Source organism: Microdochium trichocladiopsis (genome assembly GCF_020744255.1).
Source record: "Microdochium trichocladiopsis strain MPI-CAGE-CH-0230 chromosome Unknown B0I36scaffold_6, whole genome shotgun sequence".
NCBI classification, from domain to species: domain Eukaryota; kingdom Fungi; phylum Ascomycota; class Sordariomycetes; order Xylariales; family Microdochiaceae; genus Microdochium; species Microdochium trichocladiopsis.
The window spans coordinates 1,559,319-1,586,318 of NW_025763549.1; the positions used below are offsets into that span (position 1 = coordinate 1,559,319).

The 27,000-nt window shown below is 56.5% G+C and overlaps 10 protein-coding genes across 10 annotated transcripts; 8 read left to right on the forward strand and 2 right to left on the reverse strand.

Annotated features, from left to right (window-relative positions):
* Positions 1 to 215: 215 nt before the first annotated feature.
* Positions 216 to 1,764, forward strand: B0I36DRAFT_350190 (uncharacterized protein; the record flags this gene model as incomplete). Its single annotated transcript, XM_046156864.1, has 4 exons — positions 216 to 249; positions 398 to 1,200; positions 1,515 to 1,610; positions 1,639 to 1,764. The coding sequence occupies 4 exons, from the start codon at positions 216 to 218 to the stop codon at positions 1,762 to 1,764; spliced, it is 1,059 nt and encodes a 352-aa protein (XP_046011571.1).
* Positions 1,765 to 3,546: 1,782 nt separating this feature from the next.
* B0I36DRAFT_290813 (kinase-like domain-containing protein) lies at positions 3,547 to 5,407 on the forward strand. The gene is made up of 2 exons (XM_046151715.1): positions 3,547 to 4,569; positions 4,630 to 5,407. Exons 1-2 carry the CDS (start codon positions 3,829 to 3,831, stop codon positions 4,984 to 4,986), a joined length of 1,098 nt encoding a protein of 365 aa, XP_046011572.1. The 5' UTR covers positions 3,547 to 3,828; the 3' UTR covers positions 4,987 to 5,407.
* Positions 5,408 to 8,115, reverse strand: B0I36DRAFT_384824 (major facilitator superfamily domain-containing protein). Its single transcript, XM_046161029.1, has 2 exons — positions 7,126 to 8,115; positions 5,408 to 7,048 (listed from the first exon to the last, which is right to left on the reverse strand). The coding sequence occupies exons 1-2, from the start codon at positions 7,794 to 7,796 to the stop codon at positions 5,776 to 5,778; spliced, it is 1,944 nt and encodes a 647-aa protein (XP_046011573.1). The 5' UTR covers positions 7,797 to 8,115; the 3' UTR covers positions 5,408 to 5,775.
* Positions 8,116 to 8,642: 527 nt separating this feature from the next.
* On the forward strand, positions 8,643 to 9,368 carry B0I36DRAFT_244365 (GNAT domain-containing protein; the record flags this gene model as incomplete). The annotated part of the gene is made up of 2 exons (XM_046150051.1): positions 8,643 to 9,107; positions 9,168 to 9,368. The coding sequence occupies 2 exons, from the start codon at positions 8,643 to 8,645 to the stop codon at positions 9,366 to 9,368; spliced, it is 666 nt and encodes a 221-aa protein (XP_046011574.1).
* A 637-nt stretch (positions 9,369 to 10,005) lies between these two features.
* On the forward strand, positions 10,006 to 10,610 carry B0I36DRAFT_130213 (uncharacterized protein). The gene has a single exon (XM_046148196.1). The coding sequence runs from the start codon at positions 10,069 to 10,071 to the stop codon at positions 10,447 to 10,449; it is 381 nt and encodes a 126-aa protein (XP_046011575.1). The 5' UTR covers positions 10,006 to 10,068; the 3' UTR covers positions 10,450 to 10,610.
* Positions 10,611 to 10,733: 123 nt separating this feature from the next.
* Positions 10,734 to 12,454, forward strand: B0I36DRAFT_244112 (ring finger protein; the record flags this gene model as incomplete). The annotated part of the gene is made up of 2 exons (XM_046150030.1): positions 10,734 to 10,827; positions 11,010 to 12,454. The coding sequence occupies 2 exons, from the start codon at positions 10,734 to 10,736 to the stop codon at positions 12,452 to 12,454; spliced, it is 1,539 nt and encodes a 512-aa protein (XP_046011576.1).
* Positions 12,455 to 16,736: 4,282 nt separating this feature from the next.
* B0I36DRAFT_130273 (uncharacterized protein) lies at positions 16,737 to 17,436 on the forward strand. Its single transcript, XM_046148197.1, has 2 exons — positions 16,737 to 16,885; positions 17,231 to 17,436. The coding sequence occupies exons 1-2, from the start codon at positions 16,811 to 16,813 to the stop codon at positions 17,339 to 17,341; spliced, it is 186 nt and encodes a 61-aa protein (XP_046011577.1). The 5' UTR covers positions 16,737 to 16,810; the 3' UTR covers positions 17,342 to 17,436.
* A 553-nt stretch (positions 17,437 to 17,989) lies between these two features.
* Positions 17,990 to 20,053, forward strand: B0I36DRAFT_244005 (fungal-specific transcription factor domain-containing protein; the record flags this gene model as incomplete). The annotated part of the gene is made up of 4 exons (XM_046150024.1): positions 17,990 to 18,317; positions 18,372 to 18,425; positions 18,487 to 18,573; positions 18,639 to 20,053. The coding sequence occupies 4 exons, from the start codon at positions 17,990 to 17,992 to the stop codon at positions 20,051 to 20,053; spliced, it is 1,884 nt and encodes a 627-aa protein (XP_046011578.1).
* Positions 20,054 to 22,770: 2,717 nt separating this feature from the next.
* On the forward strand, positions 22,771 to 23,271 carry B0I36DRAFT_244375 (uncharacterized protein; the record flags this gene model as incomplete). Its single annotated transcript, XM_046150055.1, has 1 exon — positions 22,771 to 23,271. A coding segment is annotated over one exon (501 nt), but the record flags the coding sequence as incomplete, so codon positions are not given.
* A 1,798-nt stretch (positions 23,272 to 25,069) lies between these two features.
* On the reverse strand, positions 25,070 to 26,615 carry B0I36DRAFT_325427 (zinc-binding dehydrogenase). The gene is made up of 2 exons (XM_046154231.1): positions 26,268 to 26,615; positions 25,070 to 26,188 (listed from the first exon to the last, which is right to left on the reverse strand). The coding sequence occupies exons 1-2, from the start codon at positions 26,446 to 26,448 to the stop codon at positions 25,299 to 25,301; spliced, it is 1,071 nt and encodes a 356-aa protein (XP_046011580.1). The 5' UTR covers positions 26,449 to 26,615; the 3' UTR covers positions 25,070 to 25,298.
* Positions 26,616 to 27,000: the final 385 nt, after the last annotated feature.

Here is a 27,000-nt window from a genome sequence, read left to right on the forward strand (position 1 = left end):
CGCTGGATTGACTCGGGTGAGTGTGCGAGCAACTAGAAAACCTGCCCAAGCCCGCAAGCCTCAACGCAGCCAGTTTTTGGAGCGTATTCTTGGATTCAACACGAAGCAAAACACGGAGCAACCGAATTCGAACTGCTTCACTACTCACCCACAGCCCACCTATCACTTTACCCACCGGGATTCTCAATCACTCAAAAACGTAACGTGGAGCGACAATGGGTAGCCAGGAACCAGAGAAAGGCGACAAGGGTATGTATTTTGGCAATGTTGAGTTCCGCGCCCCAAGCAATTTTTGCAAAACCCGCCGTGTCGATAGCACAGCTCGAAGGGGGAGCTGTCCGCTCCGTGTCAAGCAGGCTACACAACCTCACACTAACACGCACACGCGGTGGTACAGTCTCGTGGAACTGGGGTGGCGGCGCACCAGGCGGCACAGTCGCAGAGACCAAAAAGGAAGGCGAGATCGCCATCGAGTCCAAGAGGGGCAACACGATCAAGAAGAACGCCTCGCCGGACAACCCAGCCGTGCACATTTCGCGTTCGGGCAACGACGTCGTCAAGCGTGCGTCGGAGCTGACGGTCGAGGAAAAGGCCGGCGGCCACAAGGGCGAGAAGCGCAAGGCGGACGATGACAAGCCTGACGCCGAGGGCAAGTCTAATGGCAAGAATGAGAAGGACGACGATGACGACAAGGAGAACGGCGATGATAACGACGACGGCCCGCACGAGAAGAATGCGGATGGCAAGGAGGTGAAGAAGGGAGGCAAGGATGCCAACAAAAAGCAGAAGCGGGATCAGGACGAGGATGTTGCCAAGGAGGGCAGCAAGAAGGAGGATGGGGAGGACGTGGCCGACGAGAATGATGAGAACGACGAGAACGAAGATGACATGGACGTCGACGACAAGGAGAATGGCCAGCAGGACAAGGCAAAGTCCAAGCCGGCTCCGAAGAAAAACAAGACGAGAGAGGAAGACGAGGAGGCAGCCGAAGAAGAGGGTGATGCTGAGTATATCGAGGAAGACGAGGATGCTGGTGCGGAGCAGGAGGAAGATGACGGGGAGGCTGGCAAAGACGCTCACCAGCTCAGCAGCAAGAACAGGTCAACGCCAAAGGACGGCAAGCAGGCCAATGGCAGCAAGAGTGCCAAAAGCCATGACAAGTCTGAAGCACAGGATGGCTCGGGCGAGGAGGAGGAGACGGTGAGCACCCGCACGCGGAGCCACGCCAAGGCATGATTGGGGCGCGGAAGGAGAGCCGAGCGCCCATGGTGGCACCCCTGGGCGGCAGGGCGTGGGTGCCCCGGGCCCGTGTGGGGGTCCCCTGAGCTACAAATCTGGGGTGGTTGAGATGAGGCGGGCCACGATGTCCATCGGTCGGACTGTCGGAACCTTTAGAACAGCCCGGAGCAGCACTCGCCAGGCACACGTCGGCTTTGGCTTGCAGCTTCACCTCCTCTCCGTGTCACCCCACGAGCCATTGCAGCATGGGGGGCAGCATGCGGGCGTGCATGCAGCTTCAAATCTTGCCCGGCTTGTCCGCATGGACCGGTGGCATGCAAGGCATGTTGCGCAAGGGAGCACGGTCAACAAGGAGCGAAGCAGCTTGTGGGGTAATACCAAATGTCCGTACGGATGTAGAGATGGAATGCATCGCGATTTGTAGCAAGCCTCTGTCGTGGCCGCCGATCATCGAGCAAGCACACAGTGGGCGTTCTGTGTCCCTGGATCAATACTTACCTTGGCACTCCTCTCGTTCCAACATGACAGGACTCCGCCGATGTCGCTGAGGTTGTTGAAATGCCAATCCGGCGCCTCCGAAGCCAGACTTTGTCTCCGCTCCGCACGTAAAAGCAAGACATTGAACATTGCATGAACACAATGCGAGGCAATCATGGATGGAGCAGAGAGAAGGCAGCTGTGGTCAGGCTCACGGACCAAATGCTGCGTGCTCGATGCTCCCTAGGGTTGGCGCGTGAGTCAAGCAAGACCAGGGCGGGCGGGTATGGCTGGCACTGAGACCTATGTATCAGTCTCGTTTGGTGTGCCACGACGACGCCGGTTCCGGAGCACAGCGCCGCGACAATGAATGAGCATCACTTCCATGCCTCAGAAGTCCATCTGACGCGAAAATTTGAATGCTGACCAAGGCGTGCAGTGTGGCTGCATCGCCTGCGTGCCATGGCATGGATGTTGCTGCATGTATGCATCCACTGGGAACCTTGGTTGTTTCGTCGCACGGGATCAGCGGTGAACCCAAACGCAAACTCCGACAGGACGATTCCCCTCTCTCAGCAACCTTGGATTGCTGCCGGGTGATTTGACTGGTGGTCATCCCGACAGAGGGTGCACGCTCCTTGCTTCTCGTGGTTGAGCTGAACTCGTGGCTCTCCAGGCTGACGCAAGCACTTCGATGGCTTCAAATAGCTTCTTCACGTGGAAGAACAGCTCTTGAGCTACTGTAGGTAGCATGGCCAGCTGAATAAGACTACGCCGGTGGTGTACAGCTTGGCGCGACCATGCAAGCCCAGGGCCCAGGTTTAAACAATGTGACTGCAGGACTAGCGAGGTGGCAGCCGGCGATGGGGGCTTGGACCCCCCGAAAATAGCGACCCCCACCACACACTTTCCAATAAGCCTGCCCGTCTCGTAATGCTTATTGCTGAGCCTTGTAAAGGCTGGCGCAGCTCGTAACAATCTTGGCGTCAGGATCTAGCACGGTCACGAGGCGAACCTCGAACCTTCGACGGCATCGGCCCTTGTCAAGAAGCTCAGAGACAAGTTGCCTCATGGCCGTCATGATGCCTGCTGGGAATTCCTTATCGCGGCGAGACTCCGAATCAGATTTTCGTCACTGTGGGATTGATATGGGGAATTGTGTTTGGCCACGCCGCTATCGTGCTGGCGGTTTTGGTCGAGGATGCGCGGCCAGTGGCGAGGGGACCTGCCAAAACTGGAGCTTGGGTGGAGGTCGAGAACAAGCGTCGCCGGCGATCCAGAGCGCGAGATGAACCTTTCGTGTGGCATGGCACAGGGCGGGATCAGGCGGGCGGGTTCCCCGTGCGCGTTGCTGGGCGGATCTCGACAAGTCATTTCCCATCCACGGCCAGGATGTGCGCACCCTCGTGCAGCATGGAAGGCCCAGAAGCCGGGAACGGGCAGGGGGTCCCTGGCTGGCCGCGAGCGAATGGCAGGGAGTGCTGCAGGCCACGCAGGGCCGTCGCTCACCGCGAGCCGCCACCGGCGTCGACGGGTCGCGGTGGTGTGTGGGTGCCGGTGTGGTGGTGTGCAGAGTCTGCAGGGCGCGAGGCGAAAGGCTGTGAGAGAACGAGGAAGATGGCTTCCAGACACCCCCACTGGCAGCGGGGGCCCCCACTTGTCATCAAATTCAGTCTGCGCTGCCGGCCGCCCAGGCCTTCGAGCACTTGACTGGACTCTTCCAGGTGCATGACTGTGCCTGGTCAGCCGCCACACCCCCCTGGGCAGCCGCGCCGCTTGGCACCGCTGCTCGGTCGCTGCTGCCCTTTTTATTATCAATCCTCCCCGACTCGGGTGCCAGGCACTTCTTTCACGGGCCTGACTTTTGTTCTTTTATTCATTTACTCATCAGAGTTTGCTTTCCCGTCAATCACACATCCAGTCGTTCTTCACACCGCATCAGGCGACGCGACGCATAAGAGGTCTTCCATCGACGACAGTAGAAATCATCAAGAGATACACCGACACGACCACGCCCGGCTTCGGCCACCCTAAAAGCTCGACTTACACGAGCACTCACCACCTCTTGTCGAGCTTTCCCAACCACCAAAACCACAAAACACAGAGAACAGGATGCGAGGATTCACTGCCCCGCGAGCAGTTGCAGGCGCCATCAAGCAGATCACATCGACTTCCGCTCACGCCCCGAGGGCAAGCTTCGCCCCGGCCCCCGTGGCTCGCAGCGCTAGCACCGTTTCCCACCATGGCTCTGGCTTCGGCAGCCAACTTCTGGAGCCTGGAGTAGCTCTTAAGGGTTACTCTGGCCGTGAGTACGTCATTGAGAATGTCCTTCAGGATCGCCAGGACCGCTTTGTCTACCTTGCCAAGGCCGACGAGCAGAAATTTGTGCTCAAGAACCTGTTCGAGAACGAATACAACTACGCCTTGCCCCTGCAGCTGAGGTACAACAGCTCGCCTTATCTCCGGGCTTTGCGCGACACCATCCCTGAGCAGCGCATGTTTGTCAACGAGTACCTTTCGGACCACCTCCTCAACTTTGCCTTCAAGGACATCTCGTCCAACACACAGAAGCGGATCATGAGGGACGCTCTCCGTGGACTGGCGACTCTGCACGACCACAATATCGTGCACCTTGATGTCAAGGCAAACAACATCATGGTTGACTACAAGGAGACTGCCGAGGGCATTTCCGTTAGCCGTGTCCAGCTGTCCGACCTCGAGGATGCCACCTACATCCCCGTTGGACAGGCGCTCCGTGGCGTGGCTGTTGGCAACCAGCTCTGGCGTAGCCCCGAGGCCCATGCCGAGGGATTCGTGGGCAAGCCCTCGGATGTGTTCTCCTTGGCACTTGTCGTAAGTTGTCACTGGCTACCTTCGACAATGCCCGATCGTATGCTAACAAAGATAACCCAGTTCATCTTCCTGCGTCTGAAGCGAGTCATCTTCTACAACGAGAACGATTCACAGACTCTGGATCCCATGGCCGAGATTCTTTCTCGGCAGATCTCCACTTTCGCCGAGTGGAAAGACTTTGAGGCTTTCCTGAGCTACCTTGGCCACCGCCACCCTCAGGTTCCTCGATTCCGTCGCATCGCGGAGACCTTCACCGAAGAGAACCCTCGACACCCCTTCGGACTCTGGAAGAGCGACGCTCTTGACACTCAATTCAAGGACCTCATCCGCAAGATGACCAACTTTGACCCGCGCAAGCGCGTCACTGCCCAGCAGGCTCTTCGACATGCCTTCTTCAAGGACATTGTCGAGGAGTAAGAGCAAGAGCATCGCATGGCACAGCGTTTCATTTGTTGTCAGATTTATTTTTCACTCTGAAGTTTTCGCATGGCGTTCTGAGATTTATGGCCTTGGTCATAATAGAGAGGGCAGTGGGTAACAACCACAAGATCATGACACCTACAATTGGGAAGATTTGCATTAGGCGATGGCGTTTGGGTAACAAAAAGCTATTAACGGGATCTGAAAGGTCCACGTTTGGGATTCGGATACACAATCACGGCCTGGCATGGCTGATATGGGACACTGGATAATCTCTACCCAAGCCGAGAAACGGCGGGCTGGAAAGAGATGATTAGAGCAAAACACCTAATACTAATACGTCTTCCCCTAAGATGCCACGGCATTCACGGGGTAACTCAACATCACTGTTCGTTCTTGAAAATATGTTCCACGGTCTGTGTTGATACAGGTTTCACATATCATGCGTTTGGTTCGTGATCTCTATGTGACGAAGTCCAGTTCTACCCTGAAGCACAGAACTTTGCCTTGCAGCTGCCCATGTTCTATTGCCCGCAGAACAGAAGCAGCGAGTGAGGGAGGCCACAATCAACAATGTCTTGTCTCCTCGGGGAATACTTGCAGTACCTATATCCCCAAGTCACTCCATCCGCCGTGACTTAATTCCTCCATCTCACTGCGCCCTGCGGCCCCCTCCGGCCCCCTGCGGTCGAGTCGGCTGCTGCCACGTATTTTTCTTTCCGCCAGCCCTGCTTGTTGCTGTTTGCAACATCCTTCATCGTCGGAAGCTGACGGCGAGGGTTTTCCTTAGGCAGCAGGCACGATACCTGCTTCGCAGTCTTCGTCGTCGTGATTGTCGTGGCTGTCTGACGTAGGCGACCGGCGCGGAGGTGCGGGATGCACAGGAGGATGAGGGGGCGGAGGAGGCCGGACGAACAGCAGCGCCAGCAAGCCCGCAAGCGCGCACGCGCCGAGGTATATAAAGGGGAGGCCGTACCAGATCTGGGCATTGCCACCGCCAACACCATCGCCATCGCCATCGCCACCATCGCCGCCGAGCTTCATCCCCTCCGAGAACAGCCAAGCGAGGAGCAACCCTGCCGGCAGACCGCCGATGGTCTCGACGATGCTGATGAGCGTGAACAAGCTGGACGTGCGCGCCGGGGTGGTGAAGTTGGTAATCATGCTCCTGCACAGCGGTAGCAGACCCGAGCCGAGGGACTCGACGGCGAGCGAGCCCACGAGGATGTTGTAGGACGGCGTGTTCAGGCCGAAGAAGCCCAACAGGCTGAACAGCGCGGAGAGCTGCGCTAGGAGTAGGTCCCGCGCGAAGGGGGAGAGGGGGGCCCGGCCCCGGCGCTTCGTGGAACGGCGGCCGGACGTGGCGGCGGCGGCGGATGTGGACGCGGAGGACGAGGACGAAGACGAAGACGAGGAGGTAAGCCACCACGACAACAGCGGTAGCAGCCCGCCCATGATCACCAGCGTCAGGCCGCCGCGCAGGGCAAAGAGGTAGCCGACTTCCTCGATGGTCTTGTGGTACCGCTTGCTCACGTACTGCACAAACGTCTGGCCGAAGCCTTTGCCCAGAGGCGCGGTGAGCATGAAGACTAGCAGCAGCAAGATGACGGAGCGCTGGCGGAGCTCGCGAAATATTGTCTGGGCTTCAGACAGTTGATGCCGGCAGTGTGCTTTTATGGTCGCGAGCCAGCCTTTGTCCTGGATCTGGCGCCATATGTCTGACTCGTCGTCTTCCGTATTCGCACCGTCGTAGTCAGTGTCTCGGCGAGGAGAGCTGGGGAGGAGATTGTCTATTTCCTCCTGGCTTTGCTGGTAGTGGACGTTTTGTCTCCTCGTGTGTCTGTCTCCAGCTATCCGTGGGGCCTTGACCTGTCCAGATTTTCTTGGCTGGGCTGTCTCGGGAATCAACAACATGACCAGTCCCGCCGCGGTCGTGAAGATGGGCGACAGCATAAGGGGAGCCCAGGGTGAAAACGAGCCCATGAGCGCTGATGCGAACGGGGGGCCAAGAAAGACCGCCGCCTGTGCCGAGAGGGAGAAGAAGAAGTACCAGTTTGCTCTTTCATACACAGTGACAAGTCAGCCTGCTTGCAAATGAGGAATCCTATGGTCTGGGTTAGGACAGACAGCACGTACCTGTCTTCTGGCTTGTGCACGTCGGAAATGACGGCAAACAGTACCGCCACAGCAGTCGCCAGCCCGCCACCACAAATCTGAAATAGAGGCCCTAGGAGGACCAGCTCCACGGGGAAAATGTTCGAGAAGTAGAAGATACCCAGTGACCAGGTGACGTTCAGCAATTGGCCCAGCGCCCCAAGCATGTAGATTGGTCGACGGGCGCGGTCCGCCAATACACCAAAAGGAAAAGCCAGGAGCACGCCAATGATGCTGTCGAGCATAGACGTAACGCCGCCGACGTACGCCATCGCGGACTGCACGGCCTCGGCCTTGCACAGGGCATCGTAGCTGTCGTCCCCGTAGTGGATATCGGGGTTTTCGTCGCCGTAGAAGCGCTGGCAGAAGAGCTCCTCAATCATCTGCATCGCCGGGATCAAGGCGACCATGCCCGACATGACCCATAGGAACACGGCGAGGCACAAAACGGCCGCGATGCCCTTCGGCGTAGTGATGATGCCATCGCCGAGCCGGCTCCCTGAAAGAAAGCCTCGTCGTTTTTGGGACCTTGCGTGTGCAGGTGGGGATCGAGTGCCGTGGGACGGCTGTAGGAATGCTACATCTTCTCCAGCATCTGAGCTGTCGTCGACTTCAAGCTCGAGTGCATCGGGCGGGTTGTTGGAGCGAGCCATGCTTTCATCTCATGGCTACCAGATGTTAAGCGGAAATAACTTCAAGAGAACAGCTGCACGGAAAGACCGTCGAGGAACCAAAGCCTCGAGTGTCATGGCGAGGACGTGGGGGCAAATGTGCCTCGATATATATACACTCAAGACATGCTCTATTACTGGGCGGGCTCAACCGAGTCTCGAATAGGCCTGACTCTTGGCTGGGCATGCCTGGTGATGGACGGCCACTAGCATGAGCTTGTCCTAGACAACCTTGGCCCGGTTCAGCTGTTCCGGGAAACGCTCGAGCATGAGTGGCTGACTCTTGCACACACCAACGCTGTCTGGCAGTCTCAGTTCGTCTCAGCCACGCCCGATTTCAGAGACATGCAGGCCCCTGGGCGCCGGGGATTGGCGGTGCTGGGCTGAGCGGAGTTGGGGACTTTCGAGGTCTGCTAGAGTGGATGCATGCCTGTGGTTGGGCAGTCTGGGGCTCAGCCACGATGTCGACAATACGATCTGTACGAGCAGGCGGGTTCAGTGGAGGAGCCGTCGACCTGGAGACCCCTGCCAATGCCCGTGAAGCCTCGAGATGGTCAATTGAACGCTGCCGACTCCACACTCATGAAAGTGGACTCGAGCCCTTGATTGCCGGACTGACTCACGCCGGCAAGTCCCACGATCTCGACGAAAGAGTTGACCCCGGAATTTGTACATATATCAGACTACACTGGCGCTCGGCAGATGTGCAACAGGTACTTCTCAACGGCAGCCACAACTACTGCTGGCGCATCACAATACACGACAGAGCCAACAGCCAAAGAAAAAAAACACCACATGGCTTCTCACGACTCTTCTCCAACACGGCCAATGGTGCTTGTGCGGACCAGCTTTCCCCCATGCCCTCTACCTCCAAATGCTCAGCGGCCTCCCATCAAGACTAAGCGCCTCATCCTGCGTCCGATTATCGAAAGCGACCTCGAGGGCATGCACAGATTACGCACACAACCGGAAGCAATGACCGGCACGTCACGCGGCGTGCCAGACACAAGCATGGACGAGACACGCAAGGCGATGGAGTTCTTTCTGCCGCCCAACGACGGCGTGCAGTACCTCTTTGGCATCTTCTGGCAGGCCACGGGAGAGCTGATTGGCGAGGGGGGCATCCACAACCTCGAGTCGGGCAGCAGCGGGTGGCCAGAGATTGGGTACAAGCTGCGGAAGGAGTTTTGGGGCCAGGGCGTAGGCACAGAGTTCCTCAGGGCCTTTGTGGCTTCATGGTGGGCGCTGCCAGGCCGGGAACCGATTGTGCGGAGGGTTCATCGAGACAGCTGTGTGCCGCTTGCGCCGGAGAGCACCACGACGACGACGGCGACGACAGGCGACGACAACAAGACTGAGGAGCCAGTGGACGTGGTTGAGCATGTCTATGCCAACACGGACTGGGACAACATTGGCAGCCAGAAGGTGATGGAAAAGGTGGGGTTTGTCAAGTTTACGGAGTGGACGGAGCCAGAGACGCGGCTCAACCTGCAGGGTCAGACGTCGAGACTGTTTGGATATCGACTGGCCAGGCCAGTCACGCCAGTGGCCTGATTTGCATACTTGTCTACGAGGATATTGCGGATTAATCATCAGCATCACTGGGAAAAATTGACAGCTGCACCTTGGCATGTAATAGCTGGGGCCGGTTCCCAATGTTCAATGCACAAGCGGGAGAGGCGGCAAGCGGCTATCGGAATGCTTGCCACATGGGCAGGTGGAGAAGCGTCTCGCTGACCTCGTGATGCCAGGCTGCCAGTGCGTGCTGCAGGTGTTGGCGTGGATGCAGATAGAGTGCCAGGGAATGCCCTGGCGGCAGCCCGGACACTGGCGATACAGCATGTCAGGTTTGCAATACGGCGCGTCTGGTGCTCAACAAGTCTGGGTTCAACAGGAGACTCGCCTATGGTCGCCTGGGAACTGCAGATGGTCCTGGAGATTCCATGCTGTGGCCAGGGCAGATTGTAGAGGGTGGCTCCACCACGTCCACGGGTACCTCGGCGGAAGCGTCCAGAGGGGTCGGGTGGGTGTACCTGTACCTGTACCTGTGCCTGTGACTCCGCCCTGGCAGCGGCGCGAGGGCCGCCTGACGACACGGGCGCCCACTATTGTATGAGCACCACCCCGTTGCGTCCAGGCAGCTAGCCTTGCCTGCCTGCCTGCCTTCCCGCCTGCCCGCCTGCCTGCAAGTGCCTGCCTGACTGGTGACCGGGTGAAGGACCGTGAACACTCGTGCTGACGGATAGACAGACGTATGAGGCTGTCATGGCACCTTGCTTTTGTCATCCCATCTAGAACCGCACGGCTTCAGCAGCCACTCACCTGCTCCTTCCCCTTCTCCTTCTCCTACTTCTCCTCGCAGTTCTTCTCACTTCGCTTGCTTCCGTGTTTGCCAATCTCCAGATTTGGCAGCCCGACCCGTGTCGCACACAGCAGCCAACATCGCCTAGGCGGACCTCCGCCAACCGATCGAGTCACGCCCGCCGAGCCCCATTGCCCCCCCGCCACTGCCACGCCTTTCCGCCGACTCACATCTGACTCTCCCCAAACCTCCATCCGTCATCACCACCTCCAACACCACCACCACTCCCACCACCCCCCGCGTCACAGCCACCCGCTACGTCCCTCACGATAAAGTCGAAGGGAAGATCCGGGTCTCACCCGACCGCCACCATTCCTCCCACCACCAGAAAACGAAAGGCCGCTGAGGCGAAGATAGCCCGGTCGTCGACCGACCCTGACGCTCCCCCTCCCAAGCGTCCCTCCGCCTCAGCAGCCACAGAGCAGGACGTCATCGTCACCCACGCTCCCTCCCCAGGGTCTGCTCCCGAACCCCTCACAGCGATATCCAAACCCACGGCAGCAGTCGTCGCATCCTCCTCAGCGGCACCGCCCACCCCTCTCACAACCGGCACAAACATGGATTCCGACGACGACTTCATCTCCAACATGTCCAGCGACGACGACGTGATGCAGGACGACACAGACAACGACGATCTCTCGGGCGCCGAAGGTATGTCACATCCCTCATTGTGAATTTCTCTGGCAAGACTCGATCGTGCTGGTTCGTACTTGTACACAACCAAGGCCAACCTTGGTTGCTTGAAACTGGACACAGGTTCTTGAACTTTGTCATGCTGTTAATGGTCCAAACATCTTGGTCGAGCCGAAAGTGGCTAACTCGTCTCCTCGCAGATTTCGACGTCTTCGAAGAAGACCCCGATGATGATCCGATCCTTGCCTCCCAGAAGAGCGACAAGAAGAAGGGCAAAGCTTACGAAGTCAGCTACCGTGTATATCACCCGGCGGACATACAAAAACAACAAGACGAGATGATGGATGAGGTCAACATGATCTTAGACATGCGGCGAGAAGACGCTGCCATTCTCCTCAGACACTTCCGATGGAACAAAGAACGATTGCTCGAGGACTACATGGACAGGCCGAGCAAGGTGCTCGAAAGTGCCGGGTTGGCTTCAAACACTTCAGACTTGCCAGAGCTCGAGAAGATTCCTGGTTTCATGTGCGATATTTGTTGCGAGGATGACGAAGACCTCGAGACTTTTGCCATGAAGTGTGGTCATCGGTATTGTGTAGATTGCTATCGGCACTACCTTACACAGAAGATCAAGGAAGAAGGAGAGGCAGCTCGGATTCAGTGTCCCACGGATGGCTGCCACAGAATCATTGATGCCCGCTCGCTCGACCTCTTGGTGACCCCCGACCTGACCGACCGATACCAGGAGCTGCTGAATCGCACCTTTGTTGAGGACAAGGATACCCTCAAGTGGTGTCCTGCGCCAGACTGCGAGAACGCCATCGAATGTGCCGTCAAGAAGAAGGATCTCGACCGGATCGTTCCTTCTGTGGCGTGCGATTGTGGTCACCAGTTCTGCTTTGGCTGTATACTGAGCGACCATCAGCCAGCGCCGTGCGAGCTTGTCAAGAGGTGGCTGAAGAAGTGTGCGGACGACAGCGAGACTGCCAACTGGATCTCGGCAAACACAAAGGAGTGTCCCAAGTGTAACTCGACGATCGAGAAGAACGGCGGCTGCAACCACATGACGTGCCGGAAGTGCAAGTACGAATTCTGCTGGATGTGTATGGGCCTCTGGTCAGAGCATGGCACAAGCTGGTACAACTGCAACCGCTTCGAAGAGAAGAGTGGCTCGGATGCCCGGGACGCGCAGGCCAAGTCCAGGCTATCGCTGGAGCGATACTTGCACTACTACAACCGGTACGCCAACCATGAACAGTCAGCCCGCCTGGACAAGGACGTATACCAGAAGACGGAAAAGAAGATGGTGCAACTCCAGACAGCATCAGGGATGTCCTGGATCGAGGTGCAGTATCTGAACTCGGCCTCTCAAGCCTTGCAGGTCTGCCGCCAGACGCTCAAGTGGACTTACGCGTTTGCCTTCTACCTTGCGCGCAACAACCTGACAGAGATCTTTGAGGATAACCAGAAGGATCTCGAGATGGCTGTGGAGAACCTCTCGGAGATGTTTGAGAAGCCCATCGCGGAACTCGCCGACGCGAAGCTCAAGGTCGACATCATGGACAAGACTGCGTACTGCAACCGGCGGAGAGTGATTCTTCTCGAAGACACGGCGGACAATCTCGCAAATGGTATGATCTAAGCCGTCCCGTGTTCAAGCACAGATCCGAGGTCGACAATTTGCTAACAAGATAACAAAATAGGGCGATGGACCTTTAACGTCGATGTTAAGAGCCCTGCAGCGGCGTCTGCGTCTCGCCGCTAGATATCTCATCTAGACTAACGCGGATCACGGTTTCAAGGTATAAACTACAGTCAAAGTATACTATCTTCATGGGACAGGAGTTTGAGGTGGGCATCAGTACGGAGCATTCAGGGTCGCCAGCGCACGACATAGCGCTTCTCAGCCGGAAGGAAACAGCGTGCAGTATACACGAAGCCTGCGGGTGCCACCGAAGCCTTGGTGTTCACGCTGAGTGTGTTTACAATTCGTTTCAATCACAGCATGTTTCGTCTTATAAGCAAGCCTAAGTTTTAGTCGTTCCTGCCATATACACTTGATGAAAGCCGTGCTGTGTCTGTTGTGGTCGATCCGCCGCCTGATCTGGCATCGGTAAAGAAAGCCCTAACTCAAAGTCCGAAGTGAAGCCTTCGCCGCCGCGTTTTGCTACTGATGATAGACCAGTCAGCCAGAACCACCAACAAATTTTGAACCTGGCCGCATTACCAGTTGAAGGAAGTTAGCTTATCGCATGCTTCCGCCTTAAACATCGCCTCTTCTCGTCACTCCTGTCAACCTGATGCTGGAGCGGGGAACTTAGTACGAGCATGTCCCCATATTTCAGTGAATCGGATTCGCTTCAAGCCGGTGTTTGCGGTGGATGCGGTCGGTATTTTGAGACTTTGCGAACTTCAAACACTTTTGTCCCATGTGTCCACATGTTGTGTGTATTTATCTGTCAGCAATCAGCTCTCTCTGTCTCTCTGTCTGCGCTCTATAGTCATCTTTCGGATGGGTTTTGCACTGGTCCATCAGTTGCGTGTGTGCACATCGTATAATGTAAGTTAGTATGTTGTGCGGCGTCCCTTCTGCGCTTTCCTTTACATCCCAGAGCCCGCTGATGAGTTTCGTGGTACGCCGCCCCCCTCCGTGGTCCCCGTCGTTCGCTGGTGATGAAATTGTCTGGGTTCCAACCAGCCACCCCTCCTCCCCACGAGGTTCAGGTCATGGGCGATGATAAAATACTATTGCTTCCCCATCTGCGAAACTCTCAAACTCGTTGGGCGAGAAAACAAACAACTACCAGGGGCCCTGGTTTGGTTGGAATTCTGGTGTTCGACAACACTACATTTCATATGAAATGTCCATTTCTAGTCCTTCAAATATTGGACCGATTCTGACATCACTGACCTGTGTAAGCGAGCGGGGCAATAAGTTCTGGAGGGCAGTGACGATAGGCTCGTAGATCGTACGTCACGGGGACGATCTATTCTGGCCTTGTAAACATCCGCTCGCCGAATACCAGAGGTAAACGTCGACCAGGACGTCGACGGATTGATAATCCGTACCCCTGAATGGGTGGTGGCAGATCGGCAAGTGACGAGAAGCGAACCTATGACAAACGCTGTATGGGCAAGGAGGGAGGGGGGCGTTGCACTGCAGAATGTCTTTGCAAAGAGACATGCTTCTGGGGTCGTCGAAAAATCTTGCTGTATGCACGCTCGGATGCGGCAATCTATCCCAGGCGTCAGAGAAACCAGCTTTGCGATGCAACCCTCCCTCTCTTGCTGCCCGCGTATGAATTTGGGAAGCGTGTTGGACTGCCGAACGGCCGGAACGACATGGAGGGGTTGCCATGTGGGCGCACAAACATCGTGTGTGTTTCAGCAGGCCGTCGTGACAGAGGGTTCACGTGTTATCATGCATAACAGAGACGGCATATGCAGGCTTTCTGACAGGAAGCAGGCGTGGGTGTGGCCTGTAGAGGGGGGGCCGGAGATATTCAAGTGCCTTGCACATTGCAAGGACAGGCATTCGCTAGTCTACACCAGCTGGAATATCGGATGGCCTTTGGCGTGCGTTCTCTGGGACTTGGTCCCAGGCTCTTCCGTTGTTGTTTGACTGCTCGTTGCTGTCCACCACAGCATCTTCCCCTTTCGCATCTCACTGGTCAAATTTGGGTCTTGAAACCTACGGCAGCTCGACTCAGACCAGACGCCGATGCGGGGCTCAAGTCTTCTGTAGACATGCAAAGGTCCTCTTGTGCGAGAGCCTGCCAACAGACCCCTCTACTCACCAATTGTGATTCGTGAGCACACACACGCCTCTGCATGGGCACATGGTCGTGTTCGCCCACCACGACCCTTCCTATTGCAAGCCCCGCATCAGTAGCGTAGATCTTCCCTGTCAATGTCTGCAGCTGGTGGAGGCGCCTGGGGTCATGCGGCATAAATCCTGGCAGCCTGCAAGTGGATACGCAGTTCTCGGCATTCTCCCGATGGCCAGGACGTAGCGAGTCGATTGTTGGTGTTGCATACTCCAGGATGATAGAAACAAGACACAATGACGTCGCCACGAGTCGGTAGGAATGCTGTAAGATTTGGCACAGACCTATATTCGAGGATGCCAAGCAGCCTATAAGCGAGGTTATTTCTTGTGATATCATCTGGGACTTGTAGTTGGGTCGTCGGCTTGGACACGGAGGGTCTCGGAGAAATCGTTATCAATCCCTGGGATTAAATTACTTGAATGACGACCAGGCCCAGACCCCGCGTGCTAGCACTGGAAGCGGTGAAGCGCAGCAGCTGTTGCTCGGATTGAGCTAAGTCTTTTCAACAATGCGGTAGCGTCCTTCGGTCCGCGGCGAAGTGGCGCTTGCGGGCCTCGCGGAGACGCCACGGCAGATCCCACATCACGACCCTTGTGTGTATGTAGAGTATGTTGCCCTCCAGCTTCGGGCACAACTGGATGCGCCCCGAGCGGCGCATCACTAGCTTCGAAAGATTCCAAGGTAGTGGTGTATTCGGCCACCACTCTCACGTTCGAGGACCCCGAGCTGATGAACCTGTAGACATGCTTTCCTGAGCCAGGCACGTGCTGGCTAATTACTCAGTAAGGCACCCGGCGGTGACAACAAGGACCTCCACGTCAACTACACCAGCTTGGATCCATTCCTATATGTGGATAGAGCAAGTCTCAAGGAAAACCACACGATGTTGATCCTCCTTGCGAAGAGTGAAGAAACAGCACAGTGGCGCCCTAGGCGTAGAATGGTGTGGTGGTTGATTGTGGGATATCAGTCAAGAGCTCGGCTGCCTGACGAAGCGGCCCGCAGTGGCTTGGAGTCTTAGGATCGAATGGTGGACAACATGCGCACTGGAGTGGTGGGTTGGCGTTTCATTCGTCAGCGCCTCTATCCACTGTAAACGCTAGTGTGGCTGATCCGCAACATCATTGTCTGTCAGGCGTTGTTGGTCCGTAGCAGTCTCGGCAGTTTCAAGGCAGAAGAACAGAGTCGACCGCCAGTAACACCGCAGCCCCCAGCTGTCCCCCTCGGACGCGTCATGGTCTCGTGTTTGTATGCATGCCAGAGGGCCGTTGCCGCTGAGAGAGGTCATTGGGGCCTTGGCAGTCTCTCGGACACCCTCAACGTCGTGCTGGTTGTCTGGAAGGTGATTTCGACCGACGGGCGCGTCTGTGGGCTCACTATGTGTCGCGTACACGTCGCTGTTTGGATTGAAGATTTGCGGCTCACGATTTGCGACAGGGGTGAATCGGTTTGCACGGCAGATGGGACTTCGGAGAAAGGCACCACCAGGTGGCTGGCTGCCTGAGGAGATAATCCACCCCAGTCAGAGATAACGTGCGCGGGCGCGGCAACGAGGCAGGTGCAATCATGTGAGTCCACCAGCTGCCAAAGTGAGCCCAACAGCTCCACCGTCCAAGTGGACAACGACCCTTGACCAGCCAACGAAGCTTCCCTTGCCGGCGGCATGCTCGCATACCACTTGACCGCATGGATTACTTGCCGACTACAGCTCCGGGGAGATATGAGAGGCATCCATGGACTGCCGGAAAACGCATGGGATGTGACTCTGTCGGCCTGGAGATTGTACTTGCTCGCCAGTGCCAGCGCAGCGGTCACGATTGTAGTGAGTCTCAAATAAACCAAGCCAAGATAAAGCAATCGGCAAGGGGGAAAAAAAAAGTTGCGGTTCGGCTCGTTCGAGTTAAGCCAATGAGCATACAGGTCACAGTGCTGGGGTGTCTAGTTCGTGCCTCGAGTAATCTCTGGATGGCTGGCAGCATCTGGGAATCAGCACATTTCAGCGCTTGGACCTCGGATCTCCAAGAAAGGCAAGCCGTGCCGGTCGACCTTGTTGGACCTCGAAATTATATTCTCCTCCAGTGACTGCCTCTCCTGCTAGGAACGAAGTGCACGAGGCCAGTCAGGATGAACTGGACATAATTTTCATCGACTGCACTCTGGGCCCTGGCATGACTCGACTCAATCCGTTACCACGGCCAGATCAATCCAATCGCGGCCATCCACGACCCAAGTCGATCATCAAGGTGAGAGAGCACGAGATTGAAGACCGGCATTCTGCTCACGAACCGGAACAGCCTGCGGGCCTCGCTCAACTCGGCAGTAGACAGTAGCCAGTCGTTGGTGGCGCGTTAGCTCTCGAACCATGGAAATACAGCTGGTCCCGTTCCAGATCTTTGCGTCCAGCAATTGTGCAGAAGACTGGGTGCGGGTCGGCACAGCTCTATTATCTCCTTCCAGGACTCGAAAGAGAGGGGCGATGTTGGAACAACAACACAGCCTGATGCTCCCACACCACACAACTGGCGGTGCTGAATCGCCGGGCCATATTTGAGCTGACCGAAGGCTAACCACTCCAGAGCGCCACGCAGCAATCTGTCCAAGGCGCCCGCGCCCCCAGCACCCACGAACGCCCGCTCATGTCCAGCTTGCAGGGGCCCCTTGCTGGGCTGCCCATCGTGGCAGGCAGGTGGGTGGGCTAGAGCAGGCGGAGCCACCAGTGATGCACATCTCCCGCCCTCGGACGCTCACCTCGCCCCGGCTCGCCCCACGCGCATCGAGGGCAACCCTGCAAATAAGACCTGGGGACGCCCTCCACCTCGACATCCCCGGGAACCCCTCCATTTGCCAGTCTTCAGCTTTCTCCCGGCCAGAAACCCGGCCTCCTGTCCTGCCTGCTTCTTCTGTTGAGTGGCTGGGCCAACCACCCGTACCCTGCCCGCAGCACCCTCGGTCCTGGATCTCAGCACAACCTCTACCGTGCTACTTGGCATACAGCTCCATGTACAGCCGTAGCCATCGTCTCATGAATGCAAGCATTACTTGACGTGTCCGCCAGCTCGATCGAGGCACACCGCAGACGGAGGGTCTGACATGTCATCTTGTCACAGTCTCGTTCGCAAACTATGGATCGCCACATGAACATGCGGCTCGACGATGCAGACCTGTCGTGGTCAGATAACCAGAGCATGGGCTCCGAGGACAACTCATCCGGAGCCATGCTCCCACTTTCACAAAACTGGACAACAAACGCGACCGCGAGGATGACGACGGGCCAGCTTTCGCCCATCAGCACGGAATTTGAGCACTCCATGGGCCGCAGCATACATCGGCATTACGAAATGCCGACTATGGTCCACTCTGCGGCGTCATCTTGTGCGAATTCCTGGAGCACGAGCTTCAGCCAAAGCACGTCAGAAGCTGAGGATGCCGACAACGATGTGCATTGGGAGCAAGACTCGGATGATGTATTACTTGCCCCCAAGAACGAACCCTCGGAAGACGACGTGTTCCGCATAGACGATCTCAAAGAGGCGCCGAGGACGACTCCCGTACCGTCGTCCAGATCAGTACAGCAAACCCCAACAAAGGCCAAGCGCCCACGAGGGCGGCCGCGGAAACATCCAATAGTGCCACCAATAAGTAACACGAAGGTAGCCAAAGGAAGATCAAAAACTGGTAAGCTCTCATGACCCATAGAGCACTGAGGCACAAGCTGATGGTACTGAATAGGCTGCATTACTTGTCGGAAACGAAAGAAGAAGTGCGACGAAGCCAAGCCGAGGTGTAAGGAAAATCCAGTCTACTGCGCCTTTCCCTACATCCAGACACTGATCTTGTTCCGCAGGTATGAATTGCGAGAAAAATGCCGTGGTATGCGAAGGCTACAATGAGAAGACTGTCTGGAAGAGTGGTAAGGAGCGAGCAGACGAAGGTGAGAATATTGAGAATGCCCAGCTCGACAACCCTGCAATTCCTACTTACGCATTAGTGCAACAGAACGAAGAAGGCAAAGCCTACCGATGATTACCTTACAACCAATTTTCCAAGGGGTTGAAACACCTGAAGATATGGTTTTCCTAAACCACTACATCCATCAACTTAGTGGCGTCTTGACCGTCGAGAGCCATCATAAGAACGCGTTCAAGGACATGCTCCTGCAAATGGCCGTTGAGCACACAGGCTTGATGCATTCCATTCTCTCTCTCGCCAGCAGACATATAGACACCCAGCAAGATCAAGGTTCTGCACTACTCGCCGCCAATCCAAAGGTTTCTCTGGAATCCTTGCAAAGCCGTTCGTTGTTTCATCATAACGCTGCCATGGATCGCTTCCACGATGACATTTATCGGGAGCACAATCGTATGGAGTCTGGAGACAAGGTCAACATCTCCTTTCGCTATGCTCAGATGCTCTGCCTGCTGCTGCAAACCATTATAGAAGGCAATGCGACTGGGGAGCACCGAGTGCATCTCCTCGCCTACAAACGGCTGATACGAGACTCGCCGCCGGACGACCCGGCATTCCTCGTCTTCATCACAGAATTCTTTCAGTTTCACGTCTTCGCAGATGAACTCATTCGCTACTCGGATATCAACGCACCTGAGCTGGCATCCCAAGATTGGGAGCCGTGGCTCCCCATCAAGCCCGCCCGCATGATTGGCGTGGCAGACGGACTTTTCAAGCATCTCTGCCAGATCACCGCCATACGAAATGGCATCAGGGCCAATATGATTGCGGAAGCGGATCCGGTTGTGGATTATGCCTCATTATACCAGGCTGCAGAAATCGACACGGCGATCCGCGACTGGACCCCAGACTGGCCTGCGGGAGATAGCCGTAACCGAGTCGGACTTCTTTACCAGCAAATGATGTGGGTCTATCTTTTCCGAACTATATATCCACCGTCGTCGGCATCTTCTAGCCACAGTGTGATGAGCAGCTCGGTGGACAGCATCGTGCCGGCTCGCTCACGGACGCCTCTACCTGCCCAACCACCAAATACACCTCCACCATCAGAGCGACCAACAAGCAGCAGGGCATCGTCGCCGCCTTCATCGCGCGACGACTCGCCAGCGCCTATACGCTATCCACCTCACCATGACAGCAGGATCACCACAGCAGTAGATGAAGCGCTGGCGATCATGGTATCGTTGGATTCCAAAGACCCGTGTCAGAGGCTCTTGCTTATTCCTGCTCTTGTCATTGGTACCGCCTGCTTTGCGCCAAGCCAACGCGACAAGGTGCGGGTGGCTGTACGTCGCATACGACAATACACCGGGTTGCGTAATTGCGACCGTGTGCTCGAAGTTTTGCAAGAAGTGTGGCGCCTGATGGAGTATGGAGATTGGGCTCGTGTCTGGGACTGGCAAGGCGTAGCTCGAAGCATGAACCTAGATTTTTGCTGCGCATAGAAGACAGAGTATGAGATGGCCGGGTCACGTAGTCCAGGCACCTTCTTCGACCCATTCTGACGACTGAACGCTCATAATAACTAACGGTTGTGCCCGCCCACGTCCCGAGCTTGTGAAGCCAGTCATGTTGCGCAGCTTATGCGAAGCCACTTCCAGGCCCTCATTCGAGCTATAGACGCCGGCCAAAATCTCCACGCACTATTTCACCGAGCCAGTGCAACGCTTCTTGGTTATGAATGTTTTGGTTGGCAGTAACTCAGACTCGGTATGCAATCAAACGTTGCGAGGGGCACCTTCGCTGCACCAGCGCAATCCGCTGGGTTGTTGAAGTGGGCGCAAGTCGTACAGTGTGTACTCTGTGGTGTGTGGGCCAACATTGCTTTTTCGCACTTTGGGTGGCGGCGCCCTGAGGGAACAGTGCTCTGCCACACCGGAGGTTGGCAGGACCGAACCTGTGACCATAGGGTAATCACAGCCTCTTCACCAAGGCGAATCCGCGTCTTTGACCAGCAGCTGGCACCCCAGACGCGGTCCATGCAAAAACGCGTAAAGACTGCCGAACCAACCCAATTGCGCAACTCGAGATCCCCTCACTTTGCCGCAACTTTCTGCGCCCACGCATCCCCCCAAACCGCACTCTTTTGTGTGCAGGTGAAAACCACACGTCCTGCTCCCAATCTCCGCCTTTTTCTGCCAACCCCAGTCCAGCCAATGCACGTGACGCCGCCCAAGTCGTGCACCCGAACCAGCGGCCACCCCGGGAAAAAAAACTAGCCCTCCCAGACTCGTCCGCAGAACAATGCTTCCAAATGGGTCAGAACCAGAGCCAATCCGCGCAGTCTGACTCCCCGGATACTGGAGACCGTGAGCTCGAACACTCCGACCCTGATCGGCACGATCGAGATCAGAGTGCCTACCGACGCGACAACGACAGCGACAGTGAAGCCGACCGGCCTGCACCTGACAACGCGCGGCTGCAAACTCCCTCTATTCCGCCCAAGGAGGAGCACGAGCCTGCGCACCTAGCGTTTTCGAGCCAGATACCAGGAGCTACGCAGGACCTGGACCCTGCTCTGCGATCCCACTGGGGGGTTTCGAAACGCGCCAAAAGTTATCGCAACGTCTCATTGTCCTCCCCACCACCAACAATAGCTTCGTTGGCGAAGGACGAAATTGCGGAATCTCCCGAGCGTTTCATCCCACCATCGCCTCGCCCCGACTCGCCCGAATTGAGCGCTTCCCCGTCTCGCGCTCGAGCTTCCGCAACGCAAGCTCAAGGCCGCACATTCGACGAGCTCGCGCTGGAGTCGTCCTCCCAACCACCTGAAGGCGAGGAGTCGCCGGATGCTCGGAGGCAGCGCAAGCTGGCCAAGAAGGAGAAGCGCGAGCGCAAGAAGAGCCAGCAGCTTGCACAAGCCGCTACAGCCATGGCCGACACGGTATTCGACACCCATGGCCTGGACGCCTTGACGGCAATGGACCACCAGGCTTATCAGCTAGATCCTCCCATGTCTGACGAGCTACCAGTCATTTCTGACATTCTTCCGCCGTCAAAGCCTGCGAAGAAGCGGAAAAGCAAGAAGAGCAAGGCATCCGAGGATGTGCCCCAAGAACATCAAGCTACGTCCGAAGGGGATCTCAACCAGCTCGTTGCATTCACAAATAGTTCATTCTCGGCCGATCCCAACGTTCCCACCGAAGTCGACGAGATTGGCGACTCTGCGCCAGCCCCTGCTTCAAAGAAGCGCAGGAAATCTGCGGCCAGTGATGAACTGGAGAAGAAGAAGAAGAAGGCAAAAAGTCATCACACTGAGCAGGCTGGGGAGGCCGAGGAGCAGAATGCGCCCGTACAGCCGATGGACGACAACGTGTTGGAGCCTGTCGATCAAGCCATGGAGGACACCATCGAGTCGCCAACGGTGAGCAAAAAGAAGCGTAAGAACAAGGCCAAGCAACACGACGCTCCAGAGTCCGAAGTTGTGCAAATGCAAATCGACCAAGCTTATGTCAACGGCAATGATCATGGCCTAATGTACGGCGTGCACGACGAATCTGCAAACGACATGCCATCCTACCAGCCAGAACCCGTCTCGCCCTACAATCCTGGCCACATGAGCCTCGATGAAATTGCTCGAGCGATTTCATCCAGTAACATACAGGCCTCTTATGGGGCACCGAACATCCCAATCGACCCCGAACTGGCCAAGTACGAAAATACTCAAGATCATGGAGATCTCTTAGGAGAGCAGCACTATGCACCAGCAGTGCCTATGCACGGTCTAGACGTGCCCATGGAAACCCACCACATGCACGTGCAGTATGGCAATTACGAAGAACCGCCCATGGATGTCTCACATATGAATGTCCAAGTGCCCACCACTCCGGCGGGCCCCTCGACTGAGCAGGTTACGAAAAGCTCTAGCCGTAAGCGCGTAGTCAAGCCCGACTTTTACAGCCGCATCCAGGAAGATTTTGCGGAGCTCCCATCGCCTTCAGCGGCTGGCGTACCGCCAGCGGCAAGCGACCAGCCGGCCCAAACGAATCATCAGGACGTCGACGTTGTGGAGAAGGTCGAGAATGCCGACACTGCGACACCAGATCCCTTTCGGCCAGCCGTACGTGTTCCTAAGAATGCAAATGTCCTGACAGGCCCGTTCAGCGACTTTGAACTGCGCAACATCACGGAGGCGATCGACAAATGGCGGGTTGAGAATGGCATGTCCCAGTTTGAGATCAATGCCTTCATTCACGGAAACCCCAAGGATGTCAATTCGTCAGAGTTCTGGAACAGAGTCATTAGCACATGTCCCAATCGCCGGCGACAGAAAGTCATCAACCAGTGCCGCCGCAAGTTCCACAATTTCGTTGCTCGGGGTACGTGGACCCCCGAGCAGCATGACGAGCTCAGCAAGATGTGGGAGATGCATGGAAACAAGTATACCTTGATCGGATCTCTGATCAATCGTCACCCCGAGGACGTCCGCGACCGTATTCGTAACTATGTGGTCTGTGGTGACAATCGGCGCAAGGATGCATGGAGTCAGGAGGAAGAGGACCGCCTAGCCAACATTGTCGCCGAGGCCATCGATACGATTCGGAGGATGCGTGAGAAAGGGGAGTCGAACAGTGCAGCAACTGATGAGGAGCTTGTGGACTGGCAGATGGTCAGCGAGAAAATGGATCGCACCCGCAGTCGGCTGCAATGCATTACAAAGTGGAAGCTCATCAAGGCGCAGCTGGAGGGCGGCGCAATGGACGGCGAGGTCTTGACCCTCGAACAAATCATCGACAAGGCTCGCAGAGAGGCCGAAGGCATGACGGATCGCGATCGGTACAACGTCGTCAAGGCCATCAAGTCTTGTGGCGCGCAGGCCGACAGTCGCATCCCTTGGGCCAAGGTCAGGGCTGAGAAGGTCGGCGACAAGTGGTCCCGTGCCACACTAATGTTGGTCTGGCATAGACTCAAGGTTACCGTGCCGGACTGGAAGCTCCAATCTGTCTCGACCATTGCGGATTACCTGTGTAACTCGTATGGTGAGACAAGCAAGCTCCAGTTTCTTGCCCCCGAGCACTTGGACCTCGACAACGAATACGAAGAGATCGAGCGTAAGGTCAGCAAGATCATCAAGGCGCACAACCGGCCGAAGACTTCTTCGCATCTTGTCGATCAAGAGGATCTAGACGACGATGTTGGCGCCATGGACGTCTCCCAATTCCCTCTCGCCGACGACGAAAAGCCAGTTATCCATGGTGGCGACGACGATCCCACGGGTGCAATCCAGAGCCAACTCGAGGAGCCGAAAACTGAAGATGCCGTCATGGGCAACGGATTGGACAGCCAACAAGATCTTGAGGCATCAGCAGGAGCAGCGGGTTCCAACGGTGTGACGATTCTGCAAGCAAACGAGTACTCGGGCCCCAACGGCGACCATGAGCCAGCCAACTACGACAATGAAGTCGCCCAGCAGGAACACGAGGCGCAATCTGACGAGGCAATCTCCCATGACGTCTTGGCACAGGCTGTCGTGGAGGACGCCATTAATGCCGGGTTTGATATGCGAAAGACCCCGAAGTCCACAAAGACCTACAGCGCATCCAAGAAGACACCCAGCACGTCGAAAAGCGAGCATACCGCGTCGTCCAGGCGGTCCAGCAAGAAGGCGAACGCAAGCCAGCGAAGCAAGAAGGCTGCAGCAACGACATCTGTAGATGACGCCAATGACGGATCCAGCAACTCGAGCGGGAGCGATGACGAGGATATCCCCTCTCGTGTCTGACAGCGGCTCTCTGATTGACGATCGTTGTGTATGCTGAGGGGTTGCCTGTACTTATGCATAAACTGGAGGAGAAACGCAAAAGGATGTTACGACAATGGGAACGGCGTCTAGGAGTTATCCGTGAGGAGCGGACGGGATACCTGTGTTTTTGTTTCTTTTTTCTCTCTCTCTCTCGATTCTCGAGGGTGGCGTTTTTCTTTTCTTGGTGAAGACGGGGGAGGGCATACGATGCAGAGAGAGATATTGGACGAGCCCGACACTAGACGAGGCGAAAGCCCATCGATATTGCCGGGGCTCGCACTTGTATTTTATTACATGTCTACGGGGTGGGGGAGAAATGTGCAACTTACTCCCTTCTGTGGACAGTGTGCGGACATGAACGATCACCCACCACTTTCTATATGATTACGATCTCCCCAGTTTGAGGTCCATGAATGGTAGCAGTCTTTGCACTGCAGAAAGTATTTTTGGGGAGGCAGAGGAAGGAGAATACCATTGGTACACTTTTTGCTCGAGTCCAACCGCATTGCATGACTGCAAATAACTACGTGTCGTTTGCTGTTTAGTAGTCCTCTCCCCCATAGTGCATAATCTGTCAAGGTACACCAGGTTTCGTCGTAAGAGAGCATCACACTTGGCAGTATTGTACTGTCCAGTCCAGTCCAATAGCACATGGTTGCTGCTCCTCCTGCATGTCCCCGTTCAATGGTGCGGATATCAGCCTTGGCCTTGTTTTTGTGGGTTTGGAATTTATGATTAGGACATTGCAAGTTAGCGGGCGGCTGAATGTGTAAGACTTCGGGGAATGCATCAACAATATGGTGCAAGGTTCAAATGCCAATAGGAGTGTTTTCACCGCTAAGCAAAGGGGGGCTAAATTCATCAAAGTTTTCCATTTCCCACCCCCGAAAACGACCACAAGGGAGAATAACCAAACCACTCCCGAAAAACACACACCCATTACCCGACTACAGCTTCGACGAGCCACGGACCTCGTCGGATTCGTGGTTCTTGACCTCGAGCAACAGCTTGCCCGTGTTGGAGCCGTCAAAGAGCTTGACAAACGCCTTCTCGACCTCGTTGATGCCGCCGGGCACAATCGTCTCCTTGCGCTGGATCTTGCCCTCGCGCAGCCAGCTGGTCAGCTCCTTCCTCGCCTGCGGGTACTCGCTGAGGTAGTCGAACACGATGAAGCCCTCCATGTGGATGCGCTGCGACACGACGTTGGAGAGGTTGCGGATTCCCTTGGACGCCGCGTCCTTGGGCGAGGCGTTGTACCCGCTGATGCTGCCGCACATGACGAACCGGGCGTTCTTTTTCGCGCGGGAGAGCGCGAGCTCGAGGATGTCGCCGCCGACGTTGTCCCAGTACACATCGATGTAGTTGGGCGTGGCCTTGGCCAAGTCCTTTGCGAAAGTGGGGGACTTGTAGTTGAGCGCCGCGTCGAAACCGAGGTCCTTGACGAGCCAGGCACACTTGTCGTCCGAGCCGGCGATGCCGATGACCTTGGCACCAGAGAGCTTGGCAATCTGGCCGGCCACGCTGCCCGTGGCGCCCGCCGCGCCCGAGATGACGACCGTGTCGCCCTTCTTGGGCTTGCCGATCTTGGAGAGGCCAAAGTACGCGGTCAGGCCCGTGAGCCCTAAAACGCCGAGGGCGTCGGTGACCTTGCTACCCTCGGGGATCTGGACGACCTCAAAGGCCGAGTCCGGAATGATGGCAATCTCCTGCCAGCCGAGACTGGCGTTGACAAAATCACCCTGCTTGGCCTTGGAAGACTTGCTGGCGAGCACGCGCGAGATGGCGGTGCCGCGCATCAGCTCGCCGATCTGGACGGGCGGGACGTAGGAGCGTACATCTGTCGTTGTCGACGGTTGAGTCAGCTGGCTGGTTTGCTGGGAGCAGAGGAAGAGAGAGCGGGGGAGAAGCAGACGCACCGTTGAGCATGGGCCGCATGGCCGGGTCGAGACTGAGGTAGAGGGACTCGACGAGAACGTGGCCGTCTTTGAGCTGGTCTGCGGTCGGGGCCGGATTTGTACGCTTCTCAAATGTCTTGCCGGGGATGAGGTCAGGCTTGGGCCGCTGGGCGAGGTGGTAGGAAGTGTTTGTGCGCGCCATGGTTGCGATTGTGACTGTGACTGCGACTGCGGTTGTTGGTGTGGTGTTGAGCAGCAATACGAGAGAAGATGGAGAAGGGACGGGCAAGACCGAGGGAGAGGAGCCCTGGGCGTTATATCAATGTTTACGTGCTTGAGGCAGGACCGACGGACCCGGCCAAGGGCCCGAGAGGACTGCGGGACGGATCTGGCAGTTGCCTCATCTGCGCTGCTGTTCCGTCATGGCTCCCCCACACTCTCCACACTCCATCGCCCTCGCCCTCACCGATCCCTCCCCAAAAAAACCCCTCAGGGGCCGGCAGGCGGAGACCTACTGCCCCAAGCAGCCTAGCGCCCGGAATCCCCGTCCGCCTATAAAGTACCTAAGGGTACCTACAATTCTCTCTCTAGCTCCGGCTCCGTTTGAGCTGCCTCGCGCTTACAAACGAGGGCAGAGCGGGGGCGGAGCGAGCCGAGGTTACAATTTTACTGTACTTGCAGCGCGACGCGTGCGCTCGCTGTCCGGCCACTCCCTACGCAACTGTACCACCAGGGTTTTTTCCAGAATGAGCTA

Bases quoted from the DNA above. Each gene is read 5' to 3' on its own strand.
- B0I36DRAFT_290813 (XM_046151715.1), top strand. From the start codon at position 3,829: ATGCGAGGATTCACTGCCCCGCGAGCAGTTGCAGGCGCCATCAAGCAG. The intron at 4,570-4,629 runs GTAAGTTGTCAC...AAGATAACCCAG, and splicing joins TGTTCTCCTTGGCACTTGTC to TTCATCTTCCTGCGTCTGAA.
- B0I36DRAFT_384824 (XM_046161029.1), bottom strand. From the start codon at position 7,796: ATGGCTCGCTCCAACAACCCGCCCGATGCACTCGAGCTTGAAGTCGAC. The intron at 7,049-7,125 runs GTACGTGCTGTC...TGTGTATGAAAG, and splicing joins GTGCACAAGCCAGAAGACAG to AGCAAACTGGTACTTCTTCT.
- B0I36DRAFT_130213 (XM_046148196.1), top strand. From the start codon at position 10,069: ATGAGGCTGTCATGGCACCTTGCTTTTGTCATCCCATCTAGAACCGCA.
- B0I36DRAFT_130273 (XM_046148197.1), top strand. From the start codon at position 16,811: ATGACTCGACTCAATCCGTTACCACGGCCAGATCAATCCAATCGCGGC. The intron at 16,886-17,230 runs GTGAGAGAGCAC...AGCGCCACGCAG, and splicing joins GACCCAAGTCGATCATCAAG to CAATCTGTCCAAGGCGCCCG.
- B0I36DRAFT_325427 (XM_046154231.1), bottom strand. From the start codon at position 26,448: ATGGCGCGCACAAACACTTCCTACCACCTCGCCCAGCGGCCCAAGCCT. The intron at 26,189-26,267 runs GTGCGTCTGCTT...CGACAACGACAG, and splicing joins CATGCGGCCCATGCTCAACG to ATGTACGCTCCTACGTCCCG.